This window comes from Populus euphratica, unplaced genomic scaffold (genome assembly GCF_000495115.2).
Source record: "Populus euphratica unplaced genomic scaffold, PopEup_1.0 scaffold196.1, whole genome shotgun sequence".
Classification (NCBI taxonomy): domain Eukaryota; kingdom Viridiplantae; phylum Streptophyta; class Magnoliopsida; order Malpighiales; family Salicaceae; genus Populus; species Populus euphratica.
The window spans coordinates 125,945-142,861 of NW_011500075.1; the positions used below are offsets into that span (position 1 = coordinate 125,945).

A 16,917-nucleotide genomic window follows, 5' to 3' on the forward strand; every position below is an offset into this window, starting at 1 on the left:
AGAGTTTCAAACTCTATTTATTCTTGCTCTTCATGCTCTAGTATAACTTTAGAAGAAGTATGATTCTGAGTATTTTTCACATGGACTGCTTAGTCTCCTTTAGAATGCTATTACGTTCTTCCATTTGCATTTTGCCTTCTGCAAATATGACATCTCTACTGATGACTACCTTGTAGGTAGTGGGATCTCACAAGCGATACCCCTTCACTCCATCAGCATATCCCAAGAATACATATTTTCTGAATTTTGAATCCAGCTTGCTAACTTCTTGTGTATTGTACATCACGTACACATGACTTCCAAATATATACAATCAAGAATAATCAACTGGTTTTCTAGTCCATATCTCCATTGGTGTCTTCAGCTCAATCGAGAACAATCTCTAAAGCATGATTATCGCCTATGAACACTTTGCCTCTAGATATAGGTTTATATGTATGGAACCAATCTCGATTAGGAGTCATATGTCATGTTGCTCCTGAATCCATTAGCTAGACCTCCGTGAACTCCTCTCTATCTATAGAGATTGTCGCTGCTTCACTATATAAAACCTCTCCATCTTCTGAGGTGCTCGCAACACATCCTTGAGATTTTGATAACTCTGGAGTATTCTCTATACCCTTTTTAAACTAACAATCCTTTTTGCAGTGCCTCTTTTTGCCACAGTTGTAGCATTTCACAGTCTTCTTACTTCTTGATTTGGACCTCCCCTGCCTTTGACTCCTACTGGAGCCACGCTCCGTTGATCTTCCTCTTGACACCAACAACGCCTCTGCTTGGTTTAAACTATTTTTATCTCCTTTGTTTTTGCGCCTATTTTCTTCTTTTAAGATAGTGGCTGCAACATCATCAAAGACTAGATAGTATGAGAAGATATTATTTGTCAAGTTGATAATGAGTTGATCATACGAATCAGGAAGACTTTGAAGTAGAAGCTCTATAAGTTCATTTTCCTCTATTTGCTGACCCAATATAGTAAGTTGTGAAAATAAAATTCTTATTGCGTTGATGTGGTCCGTCACCGACGTGGTTTCTGCCATTCGAAGGGTATAAAGTCTCCATTTTAAAAAAATCTTATTATGCAAAGACTTGGACTTGTATAGCTTTGTTAAAGTCTCTCATATCTCCTTAGTTGTTTTCTTCTCTGCCACACTTGATAATACTTCATCGGCTAATGCTAAATGTATGTTAGCAATAGCATTGGCATCCATCTCATTCCATTTTGCATTATCAGTAATCTTTGTGGGTCGATCCCCAATTGCTGCCAAGCAATTGTCTTTCCTTAAGATTACCTTGATTCTTATTTTCCACAGTGAGAAATTGCTCTCATTAAATCTCTTAATCTCATACTTTATTGTCATTGTATTCACCGAGATCTATTTAGTTATCACTATTTCACAGATCTGTAACGTATACAGAAATAGTATTGTGTGAATAATACTTCACTAAGTAAGTTTCTAGGAAAGATTGGAGGGGTCACAAACGGTCTCGCTTAAAACCCAATCTCCTTAGACAAAACTTCCTAAACTATATTTAATTACCGCACTGACTTTCTATATACTCCAACAGCAATATATGTGAACAGTACCGTATAGATGAATAATGTCGTATAGGTGAATAGTACTATAGATGTGAATAGTAATCGTATACACGAATAATTTTTATGTATTAACAATACCAACCATAATGCTTTGATATCACTGTTAGGATCTTGGCATGCAAACCCGACAAGATAAAAGGTAAGGGACAGAATAAAATAAGAAATGAGACATACAAGAATTTACGTGATTCACCCAATTGGGCTACGTCCACAGGCAAGTATAGAAGGATTTTACTGAGTAATGTAGGAATACAACTTCTCTCTAATAATAGAAGAATAACTGAAATCTCTTTATTACTAGGAGAAAACATCTAACTTATTATCTTACAAATACCTCATAATTTTACGGGATTACTCTCTCTTCACCCTCTCTTCTTTCTCTCTACTTGCTCTCAAGTTTCTCTCTTGTGGTGTGTCTATAATACTTGGATGCATTGTCTATTTATAGATAAACATTCATGCAAAAGACAAGGGATTAGGCAAATAGTATTGTCTATTTATAGGTAAGCATCCATGCAAAAGACAAGGGATTAGGCAAATAGCACCAATTTAGTGCCTATAACCTTCTCCCACCATTATTGACTTAGATGGTTGGCTTCACAATATATACTGTTTTCACCCATTCTACAACTTCTCACCAGCCATTGCTTGAAATTGACTCTTCGGAGCCTCCTCCCCATACAAGACTGTAATGCCCAAATCATGCTTGGCACTCACTGATCTCTCCACCTCAGATTTCTGATAAGAACAAGCACCCATCTCTATATTCACTTCACTTCTGCATTTAGAATTGCGAAAATTAGATGCCATAATTCTTGAGTTCATGGATGAATCACTATAAACATGCCAAAATTAGTTCCCTCAAAACCCCCCTAAAGATTTAAGTGCTTTACCTTTCGATGCTGCTTCTTCACACAACCCTTTTTCTTCTTCTTACGCGTAGTGATATTAGCCATATCAAAATTTCCTGGAGATAAGGTGTGATTTGATGATGTCCCATCTACATCCGCCATACCGGTCAAGGAATTCATAATCCCCATTATCAGACCCAAATTTTGCCTCCCCTGTATTATTTATCAACCCGTGTAGTGGAACATCCATAAGCCCCAACTAGTATGGTTTGTCTACCAAAAAGCCATCCACTGTAACCTCCTGGATTTCTTTCTGGAAACAAACTGTTTATAGAGTGCATTTGAGAGTCAAAAGCATGCATGCCTTGTTATGTTTAATTCCTTCAATCTCGATGCACACTCAGAGAAGAAAAAAGTCACATCATCGATGTAATCTGAATCAATTGTAGATTTCTCCATGGAATGTTTACAAGCCTCTTTGTTTTTCTCCACTGTTTCTGGTTTGTATACAAGATCATCACCTTCGACATTATCAGGGACAAAAGTTAACATGGCATGCTGTAACTCCTCAAGGACCGGAAATCCATCCATTACCATTCCGGACATCTTGACTGCAAAACTAGTCTCATTATCCTTAAAAATAATTTCTTCTTTAAAAGTGCTAGTCTGAGCCATGCTGATTAAAACTTCTGCCTTTGATAAGTTTTCAAAATAGCCTGAAGATTCATGCACTGCAATCATTCATTTTGCCAACTCAAAAACAAAATGTTTTATTATTTATTTATTTTGCCATACCGTAATCTTAAAAATAAATTAATGAAAATAATAAATTTCTAATATTTTATTTTAAAAAAAAAATATCTTATTTAAGAAATCAATACCTAATATTATAATTATTAGGAACCCTAAATGACCAACAAAGATTTTATAATATAGAACTTTGGTGTATATTATACTACATGTTTGTTATATTATGCTACTAATAATCTGTTTATAATATTATTGATTCTAATATTAATCAATATTTAACTATAAATATTTTATAATAAATATTATATAATTAAAAAACAATATAACATTTTTTATTTTAATGTCAGTGAACATATCACCAGTAAAGTAATTTAAAATCAATGGATGCATAATTTTTTTAGGTTGGATCAGACTTAACCAGTATAAACTGGGCTAAACCGAACCCAATGGCAGTGACCCAGTTAAGCAGCAGGAGTGCATGACAACGCACGCTTGCTTCAGAAACGAAGCATTTATTCATTGCTAATGGTGAATTATAATTCACAGCAGCAAGTGAATTATACAGCTACAGTAGCGTGAATTATAATGCGGGGTAAGAGAAGAAGAGGGAGACTTCCCTAGTTTGCTACTCCTGAAGATGAAGACGAAGTTGAGGGCAATCGGTGCTCTAGTTGGGCGCCGTTTCTTTCTCTCCTACTGCTACTATTTTCGTTTCTGATTCTCCTTTTCGTTCAATTCTTGTCTGCACTCGTCTTCTTCTTCACCCCTGTGTTATCCCTTGGTCTTCTCTGTGTTTCTCTTCAGGAGACGCTGCTTAAAGACGAAGGTGTTGACGAGGGAGGGCTGGTTAACCCATGTTCCCCTCTGCTTCTGTTTCTTCTTATCTTCTCTTGTTCGGGTCACCGGTTTTCTCTCTGTCTTTATGTTCTTCTTCTTTTTCTCCTCTCTGTTCTCTTGACTCCTGTGTTGTTCGTCTCTCTGTGGTTCTTCCTTTTCTTTTGGTTTTCTATCTGTTTTTTGTTTCCCGGTGTTATGTCCTCTCTGCGTTGGGGGAGAGGTGGTGCAACCGGAGAAGAGGCTAGCACTGATCTGGACGATGACGATGATGAAATAAACAGGTGTTCAAGAAACGGCTTCGTTTTCCAATTCAAATTGCTATTTTTAATTTGGTCCTTGGGATTTCATAATTTTGTAACCAAGCCCCTAAATAAATTGTTATTGGACCCCTAGATTTTAGCACCATTTACAGAACAGTCCTTGTTATTCTGAATTATTCACTTCTATCCTCCATTGCCCTAAACTTTCATATTTCTTCAATTAAACCCCCTGATTTCATTAATTAAACTAATCCAAGTTTAATTAAGTCCCCAAAAATTTATCAATTCTACAATTAAGCTCTTGAGTTATTTAATTAAACTAAACCAAAGTTTAATTAAATCCCCTAACTTTTGTTCATGTTGTTTCAAACCACATTTTAATTTATTCTTCATTTATTTCATTTTTTATTTTTTTCCCAGGAAATATAATAAAAATAAAAGAATAAAATGGTTAAAATTTGAGTTATGATAAATTTTATACAACAAGACAATAATATAAGATCTAAAAGGGTATAAAGTATGGATTTTTCACAAATTAATCGTTCAACTAATTAAGCTTAGATGAAAAGTTATGAGCGAAGTGGATAAAAACTCTTCCTATATAAATAATTTTTAAATAGCTCAATTGTAGAAAATGTTAGTGAACCATAAAGAGGAAGCATATGAATTGGTACTAATTTTGTAGGATTGTTTTTTCACAAGAGGTAATTAAAAGAAATTTTAAAATGGATTGCTCCATATGCCTAGATCTGGATAATTGAAAATTTGATTGATAAGACCTTTTCAATTGTAGGCAATATCTTATTATAAATAATTCGGACAACTTCAAGAGAAAAAGAGGCATTTACTTATTACAGAGATGGTGTGATTGATTTTTTTTATTTACTGCTCCAAGTCTTAGGAGAAAGACACATTAGCCGGGATAGAAAGATTTGAAAAAAAAATCTATATTTATTGAAGGTGACGTTTCTAAAAAAAAAAAAATTCTTCTGACGTGTATCCCCAATTAATATAGCTTCCAATGTTTCAATTGTCGATTCTAGTATTGAGCGAAAAGGTTACACCTATAGCTATGAATTATGTCTTGCAGGTTAATCCTGCACCACTAGTACCGTTAGGTGGCACAGAGGAAGAAGCACTACACTTAGGAATCAACAACATGAAACTTTGCTATAAATTTCCCCTTTTCCTTATTGGGATCGGGACTGAGAAGAATGGTTAGGATAACAAATATCCATCTCATTCATGCTTTGGATACCTATATAACCATCGAAAACTATTGAAGTGACTAATTCCTAAAAATTAAAGGTTGTTAAGGACAAAGAAATTGTTGGAGTTAACATAATATTTCTCTATTTTTATATAGCACCACCATCTTGGATGTTAGGAAACGGTTTTTTGCAGGAAGGTTGGCTAGAGATTTCTTGTAAAAACACTAGCCCCGCTCAGTTCATAATGAGAATATTTCACTCCTTTTTTATTCTATGTAGTAGGCTTATTATGCACATAAGAGAGGAGCTATATGAGATGAAAACCTCACGTACGATTCTAGAACTGAGATTTTTTTAATCGAAAAACAACCATAACGGATGTCTGCTCAATCCAAAGGAAATTACACGAAAACTTTACAGAATTATTATAAAGCTATGCAACAAGAAATCGATCCTTATGATAGAAGTTATATACTCTATAATATAGGCCTTATTCACACAAGTAATGGAGAACACACAAAAGCTTTGGAATATTATTTTCGGGCATTAGAACGAAACCCTTTCTTACCACAAGCTTTTAATAATATGGCTGTAATCTATCATTATGTGCAACCATCCATAAAAAATAGGCTTTCTATATGTGGCATCATCCAAAACAATAATTTTTATCAGCTATCGCAAAGAAAGAAACTTCATAGAAATTGAAATATGAAAAAAGAAATATGCCTAGATACCTTATTCTATGGATAAAGGATCTAATTGAAAAAGGAAGCACCGAAAATATCAATTAGCAAAATTTTTACCAATACAATAAGAAGCGCTTACTTAATGTCATAATATGAGACAAAAGCTAGGAATCCACTTATGTGATGAAGTCGACCCTCTAAAGTATTGAGCAGCGGTGTAGCATCTGATCCCAAAGATAGTAAGCCTTTTCTTTCTTATGAGAGAAAGTCTTTTTCAAAGATTCTATATAAATTAAAATTTCTATATGAAACAGAGATATTTACCTTTTAGAAAATTGTAATGATAGTAGAACACCTACGCTTTATTCTTTTGAAGGTGGGAGAAAAGATAAAACAAAACGGATTATTATTATTAATAATTAATATTAATAATTAATAAAATCAAACTTCAAGTTTGAAACTCATGTAATTAACCTCTTTTGATTAACTCGAAAAAACAAAAACGACATAAAAAAGAATTGAATGTTTAGCCATATGAGTTAGGAAACTCTTAATTACGATTCTAAAGGAATTTACTTACCTATTCCAACCGAGGAAAACGGGCCATTCAACAAGGAGATTCTAAAATTGCGGAGGCTTGGTTCAACCAAGCCACGAAATATTGGAAACAAGCTATATTGCTTATTCTTGAAAATTATATTGAAGCACATAATTGGTTGAAGATCACAAGGCATTTTGAATAAAATATTTAAATAAGATAAGGGTATGCTCTTTTTTTTATTATTTAGTATTTGTTATATCTTTATTTCTTATAATTATATTTATTTGTTATATCTAATTATTCGTTGTTCCCATTGCATTTTCCAACTAAAATGGAATATTACTACTGATATTGCATTGTACATCCAAAAAATCCCAAGAAGACATGATCCCAAGTGGATATTTGAGATGTCCCCCCTTTTATAGGTCTGTCACAAGGAAAATAAAAACCAAAATTTGCTTTATCCAGTATTAAATAAGAGCTATGGGCAAATAGAATTTTTTTCAGGAGTATCAATACCATCACATTAATCGTAAATGCATGAATGTAACGGACCAAAAAATCCATAGTTTCTAATAGAATAGGTAACAAAGCAACCTTGCCCCCATTGCCACTAAGTCATCCCCCCCCAGTCAAATTGATGCTTGTTGTTGCACTAGAAGTTATTGCACCAAGTGTTAAAGCATGCGTGTTTTGTATCCAATGAGTAAAGACAGGATGTAATTGTGTAGCAGTATTTGAAAACATATCTTAAGGGCACCCTAAAGCACTCATGGTATCATTATGAATATACAAACTAAAACTATGAAAGCCTAAAAATATACATACCCAGTTAAGATCTAATATGATTACATTGCCATATATAAGGACATGATCTAACCGATCAATGTATCGAGTAGTCGGATCATAGTCTCTTACCATAAAAATGGTTGTATACATAGCAACACCAACTATAAAAAAATCCACCATTCCATATGTGATGTGTGAACAATGACAATTGTGTATCATAATTTATAGCTAGATATGGATAGGGGGCATAACATACATATAGTGAGTTATAACAATAGTTAAAGAGCCTAACATGGCTAGTTTAAGAGATAATTAAGTATGTAATGATGTTGTTAGGATCTCATATAGGCCCTTATGACCCTGGTATGTAAATGGACCTTTATGAACCTTTAAAATATCTTTTATACCATAACCAATGCCCTAATTAGTTCTATACATGTGACTCGCAACCAGGAAAAGAATTGCGATAGCTAAATGGTAGTGTGCAATATTGGTCAGTCATAGACCCCTAATCCTCCATGAAAAGTAAGAAATTTTGAATATTTGAACCAATTCAAAGTGAAAAATAAGATTGTTTCCTCAATAAAACTGGGATAAAGTTGAGCCAAAAGATCCCAATTCAAGATAAATTCATGAGGAAGTGGGGTTTTTTAGGATCTATTCCAACGTTTAGAAATTGGTTAATTGATAAAGATACATGGACTTGATGCCCTACCCAAAAAAAAAACCCAAGCCTTAGTAGCCTTGCTAAATTATGATTTAACATAGATTCTACTTTGATGCCAGCCCTGCTAAATTATGATTTAACATAGATTCTACATCTTGGAACCAAGTCAATTTTGTAGCTTTGTAATAATAGAACCAACCATCAAAAGGTATTAAGACTGCAAAAACTAATACATCAATTGTCGTACAATACAATTATAATTCACTAGTTATTTTATATGCTCTTCAAAGTTAAAAAAAAGAAAGAAAAAAAAACAGAAGTTATTTGTTTTCCTCATAAACCCTCGCCCACATCACCATTCAATATTTCTTGGCCCATTATTGGCCAAACTACTTGGACGCTAGGTCTAATTTGAATAGGATCGCTTAGCCATGCTTCATAATTGGAAAAACGAGCACCATGGAAATACATGCCACTCAGCCAAAGAAAGATGATGGAGAGTTGGCTGAAATGAGCACTAAAGACTTTTTGGGAGATCTCTTCCAAATCATTGGTATGGCTATCGAAATCGTGAGCATTAGCATGTAGGCTTCAAATCCAAGTAGTAGTATCAAGTCCTTTAGCTATTGTTCCTGAGAAATGATCGGGTCTGGCCCATTCCTTAAAAGAAGTTTTGATGGGATCCCTATTTACCAAAATTTTTACTTCTGGTTCAAGCGAACGAATAATCATTGAGTCCTCCTCTTTCTACCCAACAACAGTCCAGTAATTAGTGAACCTAAGAGAGATTTTTCTAGTTAGTTTTTTCCTATCTAGTTTTATTAGTTATTCACTAAAGCAATTATGATTTGGAAGTCCATCCAGGACAAGTGTTCAGATCTATCATGACAGCCACGAGGCGCTCAACGGATCTTTCTGGTCTTTGAATTGATGCAAAAATAATTTTTTCGTGCAATATTAAAGTATTCAAAGGCATCTTTTATTCCTTTTAATATAGACTAGACTGCTACATTGGGTTGAATTGTGTTGCGAAAAATTTAACCCCGTGACACTAGCACTGGTATGGACGACGACGACGATGATGGTGTGGTGGCTGGCCAGAACTTCCCCTCCACTTCTGTTTCGTTCGTTCTCCCCCCTCCAGTTCATCCCTGTATTTCTCTCTTGCAGTGCCCTGTTCCTGGTGCAATGGTTGCTAAAGATGAAGATCTGGAGCTGCTACTGAAGACGAACCTCTAGAGCCGCTCTGGAGCCCTTAATGATGAAGCGTAAACAGAGGAAGAAGGCTGTAAACAGGTGTCCGAGAAACGGCTCTGTTTTCCTATTAAAATTGCTATGTTTGATTTTGGTCCTTGGGATTTCACAATTTTGTAACCAAGCCCCTGAATAAATTGTAATTGGACCCCTAGATTAATTTTAGCATCATTTACGTAATTAGACCCCTAGATTAATTTTAGCATCATTTACAGAACAATCCTTGTTATTCTGAATTATTCACTTCTATCCTCCACTGCTCTAAACTTTCATATTGCTTCAATTAAACCCCCTAATTTCATTAATTAATCTAATCCCAAGTTTTAATTTATTCTTCATTTATTTCATTTTTTTATTTTCTTCCAGGTAATATAATAAAAATAAAAGAACAAAAGCTTCAAAATTTGATTTATGACAAATTTTATACAACAAGACGATAATATAAGATCTAAGAGGGCATAAAGTATGGATTTTTCACAAAATAATCCTTCAACTAATTGAGCTCAGGTTAAAAGTTCTGCGCGAAGTGGATAAAAACTCTTCCTATAAAGATAATCTTTAAACTGCTCAATTGTAGAAAATGTTAGTGAACCATAAAGAGGATGAGGAAGCAGATGAATTGGTACTACTTCGTCTCTTTCAACTTCCGACTCTTGGTTGTCAATGTCATGATCCCACTCCAACCCTTCAAATGAATCCAAATCGACAATCACTTTGATCCCACATTGTTTCACATTCATGTCTTCGCTCCCCAAATTCACATACAATTCCAATTCTTCGTGTCCACAACATTCTTCCATTGCCATCTCACTTAAACTTACGAATCTTGTCCAACTTATAGGGCAATAGAGCCCTATTACCAGTGTAGCTTCAAACAATTGCATACCGTTGCTCTTTTTTTTTATAATAGCATTGATTGTATGACTCCTGCTAAAAAAAATCCTTGTAGTGAAAGCCCAAAAAATCAACCCTTGAAAAACTGGAGGTATATGAAATGATAATGAACATCCTTCTCCAAGGAAGGTGAACCCCTTTTGCAATTTGTGATGATAGATTCCCATAAGCAATTTGGCATCATAGCCGTGAATATGATATCCATAACCACCATTCCACAATGCCTGCATATATATATATATATATATATATATATATATTGATTACAAAGAATGCTGAAATTTTAGACACTAATATATGTGTGTGTGTGTGTGTGTGTTGTTTCTTCATTTTTGTGCAGAAGTGACAGAAATAGTACCTCAACAAAACTCTTCTTATAATTATTTGATAAATCGGAGGCGGTATCAGAGGAAATAATCCAGCCATGATTACTTAGACCTTCCATGTCCATGCCCTGAATCTCTGTTAAATTTGGACTCCTATATAGAGACAGATTTTCATTGTTTTTGGACTGGACTGGAAGTCTTACCTTTTCCATTGATGTGCAACCGATTGCATCCAAGAATTTTAAGTTTGAGGGAAGCTCTGAGATTGATACAAGATTGCTGCAATACGACACTCTCAAAAGCCCCAGCTTAGGAAGGACGTCGATACCACAAGGCAGACTTAAGAAATTGTTTCCTGATAGATTCAATTCTTCGAGAGAGGACAAACAACTAAAATCAACACAATTAGTTGCGAGTTCAGACAAACCAGAATAAGCAAGTCTTAGTTTTCTCAATAATCTCCAACCAGTGAAACAAGTTGGCAGCAAGGCTTTCCAATCTAAAACACTTGTTGAAATTGGTGAAGACCAAGATGTAGATAATGGTGCGTCCGCATTGAAATTGTATCCGCACAGTGACAACTTCCTTATATACTTTAAATGTTCAATTGAAGCGAAAAAGTGCTCATTGTTAATTCCATCTGCTATCAGCTCGGCAAAAGATTCCATATCACCCATGTGCTCCGGTAACTTCTCAAGCTGTGAACACTCTGAAATATTCAAAATCTCAAGTGACTTTGCCTCGCAAATGCTTTGGGGAAGAATCTTTAGCCTCCAACATCCCTTTAGATTTAAGAAAGTGAGGCTCCTTAAATGTCCAACAGATTGATGCACCTCGAATAAACCCGAGCAACCTTCTAATAAAAGTTTCTCTAGACTTGAACTGTGCAAGTTTGGTGTTTTGACAAGGTGCTTTGAGTAGCTGAGATTAAGGATTTTTAGTTTATTGAGAATCTGGAACAGCAGTAAGGAAAATGACAAAAAGTAATCATCAAAAGTTGTAACTTAAAAATATGCATTAAATCAAGGATTGTAACTTAAAAATATGCATTACATCAAGGATAAATTTTGGAGTATTGTAGTATTTTTCTTACCTTTTTCTCCTTCCATAATTCTTTGATGTTACTATACTGCATATCAAGAACAACTAGGTTGTCCAACATTAAATCGGACGGAATAGATTTCAAAGGACATTCAAGCCAACAAATCCATATCAACTCTTCAGAAAGCAGTTCGAAGGGCCCAGATAGACGTGCTCCATTGATTTGGAGTAACTTCAAGCATCGCATATTTGTAAATGATCCCGTGCTCAGTGATTTATCTTCTGATGCTCTCGCATCCAGCACAAGACCCTCTACCACTTCCGTTCCCTAAAAAACCAGCAAAATTCAATAGAGTTTCAAAGTAATTATATGCAAGAAGTTTAAAAAGAAAGATAAACGAGCATTTGTGTATGCATTTAGTTATTACCATTTGCTTGCTGAGTACATTCCACGCATCCTCACATTGCCATACTCGGCTGCGTTTTCCTGGGTTGTTAGGTGACTCTTTGTGAATGATGTCCCTTCCCATGTCTCGTAATAGATTATGCATGCTTATATTTCCAGAAGCATTAACATTAATCAGAGACCTTTCACTGAGAGTTCCCAAATCATCCTCTGGATTGTAACCACATCGAGCTTCAAGTACATTTGCTACATATTCTTTATTTCTACCAATAAAAAAGCTTGCAAGATCAAGAAATGTATTTTGTAGTTTATGGTCATCCAGTTTGTCAAAACGTATTCGAAGTTTTTCCTGAATATCATGGTTTGGAATTTTTCTCAATTTGTCGATTATACATTTCCATCTAGATTTGTTTTTCCCGGACAAACAAGAACCTAAAACCTCAAGGGCTAAAGGAAGCCCTCCACAGTAATCAACGACATCATTCGAAACCTCAACATAATCTTTTGCTGGCTTGGTGTCCCTGAAGGCATGCCAACTGAAAAGTTGTAGGGATGCATCTCGTTTCAATTCTTCGACCTGACATTTTCGATCCACTTTTAGAAGCAAGCGTTCATCTTCAGATGTGATTATTACTCTACTTCCGGGACCAAACCAACTTCCATCTCCCACCAAAGCATTTAGTTGGTACTGATGAGTTACATCATCAACAACAACAAGAACTCTTTTGTGACAAAGTCGTTCTTTGATCAGAACCATTCCTCTATCAACATTATTGATATTTGCAGGATTTTGCTTTAAGATATCATGAAGAAGTTGTTCTTGTAAAAGAAAAAGACCATTCGATTGTTCTGAAGTTTCATTGATATTCGAAAGAAAACAGCTTCCCTCGAATCCATAGCAGAGTTGATTAAATACAACTTTTGCTATAGTCGTCTTTCCTATTCCCGGCATCCCATGTATGCCCACAAGGCGTACATCATCTGTCGCGGTACTTATGAAGTCACTAATAGTATGGACAAGGGGATCAATACCTACTAGGTGAGTAGAAACATTTATGTACTTGGGATCCAATTTATTCAACACATCCTTGATAATGTCTTGGATAAATTTTGATTCGTGCCTGCTCATAAACAAAATCAGGTTTTTAATAGAGAGACAATTAAGCACGCTAAAACAAAATTATTATTTCACATGGTAAAATCTAATGTATAATTAATACATAAATGTGTGCAAGGGAATCTTAGAGAGAAAAAGGCATACCCATTTTCCATATCACTGAGATTCCATCCGGAGAGATTTCCCGCCTCCTCAAGAGCTTTTCTCCACTCCTTCACCTTCTCTTTAAAACAGTCTTCATGCTTATCAAATGCTTTTACAAAACTGCCGGTCTGCTTTCTCACATCTGATGGATCAATGTCATAGAATACAGGAAGAACAATCTGACCAGTTTTCCTGTTTTTGCACTCAAGAATCTCTACAAGTTCATTAAGACACCATCTAGAAGAAGCATATCCTTTAGAGAAGACCACTATAGATATCTTTGATTCTTGAATTGCCTTGAGGAGATGTTTGGAGATTTCTTCACCTCTAGGAATTTCATTATGATCTCGAAAAGTGTAGATTCCTGCTTGGACTAAGGCAGTATATAGATGATCTGTAAAATTCTTGCGATTATCTTCTCCTCTAAAACTCAGAAATACATCGTAGGCCCCATTTGGTCGAGAGCGAGAAGACTCTGGCTCTGTCATGGCAGCTGCAGAAATTATGACACAATAAATTAGCAATGGAGCAAGGAATGCATGTAAAGCGATCATCAGAGACAATACATGTAAATTCTGATGGGAATTTGTTAGAGAAGCTGAATTTTGATCTGTATATAATTTAAGTGACATGATAAAGAGGAATCCCCGTGAAAGTGATTAATCTTTAAGTAACAAATAACATATTGACAGCAAATCGTGACGTTGGGATGATAAAAGCGGTGGGATTTATTTTGATGTGTCCTAAAGAGCTTCCTCTCTTGGAAAAATAATATATTATATTGTTTCCACCATGCTTCCTTACCTCCCTCTCCCCTAGTTATTTCTAACAAAAAAGAACTAAACTGATTTTGATTGCTAATAAGCGTAGCCTAATACTTTGCCTTCTTTTTCTTCAACTTTTTAGCACCCAAGCAGAATGGAACTTTCACTATCCGATTTTAACATAACTGATCTACCAGTGAAAATTTTTATTATTATGCTCTCAGCGCGAGATATTTCTACCTTACCTGTGGAGACAAAACTGACAGGCTTACCGAGTTCAGCCTTTCTTCTCTTTCGCGAGGATGAAGCATTGTCTTCATCTTTGGATTGCTTGCGTTTTTCTTTCTGCATTCTAAAATAGAATGATATTGTGCTTAAAGACCTACAAGGAACTCAATAAACTGGTCAATGATGATATATCTATCTGAACGTAAAGCTTCCAAATTATTGTTATAAATAAATACATGAAATTAAAACGAAGCAAAGAGAGTTAGTTATACCTCTACATAACCCAAGGGCTGGTGGATTCCGCCAGCTATGAAAATGCAGCAACTGGAGATCAGAGAGATGAGCTGATGAATATCGCCGTTCTGCAACAATCGATATTGCTGAAAAGATGAAACCAAAAAAGACTGCATGCAAGCGATCAGCAGCAACAATCGCAAAGATTACCTCTATATGGTGTTTATGAGTTGGTCGGATTCCATCTACTTGGTGACTTTAAAGATCAAATTGCAGCAATCAGAAAGGTTAGCTGAAGAGTGAAGTAATAAGGACTAATGAAGGTTGGTAGAGACAATGTTGTTTCAGAGAAAGAATGCGCTTTCTTGCAATTTATTAGCAACGCAATAATTGTTAAAAATAACAGGTAACATATACAGGAAAAGGAGCAAAGAGATTTCGTTAGCCACAAATTGATCAAAACCAAGCAAATTTATAGCTCTTGCTTGAGCATCAAACAGTTTTTCCGAGAGCTAAAGCAGTCAAAAAGCAGGTATATCATGAAGTGCATGGCCTATTTTATCAGCCGTGTTATTGGTGAGGTTTTGACCGCATCGGAGTCAAATGGCATGATTTTCCACACGGCAAATTAACGAATAACACCATTATCATGCAATCGGCTGCCCTAATAACACCATTATCATGCAATCGGCTGCCTCCATCTCTCCTCCGTCTAATCAGATACTCTCAAAACCAAAGGGTCTAAATTTCCGCAAACCTTTTTTCAAAGCCTGAGTTTTTTGTTTTTTTTTTTCCAAACAAGACTTTGACTAGACGTCAACTGAACTTTCTTTCTTTACTTTTGATTAAATGTTACGCTGAATTTCTTTCTTTGGTTCAAAAGGTTAGACTTCTCATACCATGTTTCCATAATGTAGCGAAAGATTTCTGTTTCTATTGTTTTCTATAAGGACTTTTTGACACCTGCGATAGCACAAGCAATGCTTCTCATTCGTAATTTTATTCCTAAAAAACACTTATTATGGTTTACTTTTGTAAGGAGTTTATAATTATTTAAATAAGCCAAGAAAATCAACTAAATTAAATTAGAAAATCCAAAAACTAAGAAAAAGTAATAAAAATCCTAAACTAAGAAAAATAAAATTAACAATCTCAATATTTTATTTCCTAAACTAAATGTTAAAAAAGTAACATTATCAAAAAAATATTTTTCTAAATTAAATAAAAAATAATAAAAACTAAAAAAATAATTTTATCATCAATCCCTCGTGTTAAAATAAACTTTTCTATAAGTTCTACTCATCATATTCTTGATATTTCGTCTACTCAAAATATGTTGTTACTATTATATTTTTTTAATTTGTTTCATATTAACTTAGATAAAATAATTTAAGAATCAAGTTTTAAAACATTCTTAACCCTTATAAAACTATTACTTTTTTTTAATTGCAATCAAAGAAATATTATTAAGGAAATGGCAAATTGGTAAAACAAGAAAACAATTATCTTGGTTACATGAAAATTAAAAATTTTCATAAAGGTAGATTTTGCTAAAGGTAGATTTTCATAAATCTTTCGACTCGATTTTGTGGGAGCTTATCAATTCTACCATGGGTTATATAGGTTTTGGTTCTCATTGGAGGAAACTAATTTTTGAATGTTTATCCACGTCTAAATTGGTCATCCTGGTTAACGACTCTCCTAGTAGAGAATTCAGTATGGAGAGGGGTCTCAGGTAAGGGGACCCCCTCTCTCTTTTTCTTTTTGACATAGTTGTTTAAGGGCTAACAATTTTATTCAGCAGGGCATCAAATTCGGGTTACTTTAGAGGGTTGCAGACTTTTCAAGGACATCACATAACCCATTTGCAATATGCAAATGATACTCTGATTTTCCTGCCAAATGATTATTCCTCTTTACTACATGCCAAGAGGATCCTATGCTGATTTGAGATCATTTCAGGACTGAAAGTTAATTTCTATAAAAGCTCACTTATAGGAATTAATTTGGATAACGAATACACTTCAGGTCTGGTTAACACAATTTTCTGTCGCAGTGACACCTTCCCAGTCAGATACCTTGGGTTGCCTCTTTGTGCTAACCCAAATAGGCTCTCCACTTAGAAATTGGTATTGTCCACAATCATAGCAAAGTTAAGCAAATGGAAAGGGAAGTTTTTGAGCATGGCTATGAGGATATGTCTTATTAAATCTGTCTTAAACTCTCTACCTCTATACTACATGTCGGTTTTTACTATGCCAAAGGGCATTACAAAAGCTATATCCTCCATCAACCGTTGTTTTCTCTGGAAGGGCAC

The 16,917-nt window shown here is 34.9% G+C and overlaps 1 protein-coding gene and 1 long non-coding RNA gene across 3 annotated transcripts in view; both read right to left on the minus strand.

Annotated features, from left to right (window-relative positions):
- The window catches only part of LOC105108590 (uncharacterized), a 6,070-nt gene extending 5,300 nt beyond the window's left edge, over positions 1-770 (minus strand). Inside the window, exon 1 of the long non-coding RNA XR_839086.1 lies at positions 760-770. This is a non-coding gene — a long non-coding RNA (uncharacterized LOC105108590). The remainder of the gene's footprint in view (positions 1-759) is intronic.
- A 9,114-nt stretch (positions 771-9,884) lies between these two features.
- On the minus strand, positions 9,885-15,045 carry LOC105108591 (TMV resistance protein N-like). 2 transcript variants are annotated; one of them, XM_011002940.1, is made up of 8 exons: positions 14,811-15,045; positions 14,639-14,728; positions 14,384-14,520; positions 13,375-13,867; positions 12,136-13,234; positions 11,760-12,035; positions 10,699-11,619; positions 9,885-10,564 (listed from the first exon to the last, which is right to left on the minus strand). In XM_011002940.1, the coding sequence occupies exons 3-8, from the start codon at positions 14,487-14,489 to the stop codon at positions 9,950-9,952; spliced, it is 3,510 nt and encodes a 1,169-aa protein (XP_011001242.1). In that variant the 5' UTR covers positions 14,490-14,520; positions 14,639-14,728; positions 14,811-15,045; the 3' UTR covers positions 9,885-9,949. The 2 variants fall into 2 exon arrangements, with proteins under 2 accessions (XP_011001242.1, XP_011001243.1); XM_011002941.1 differs by having other exon boundaries at positions 14,384-14,539.
- Between the last annotated feature and the right edge of the window lie 1,872 nt (positions 15,046-16,917).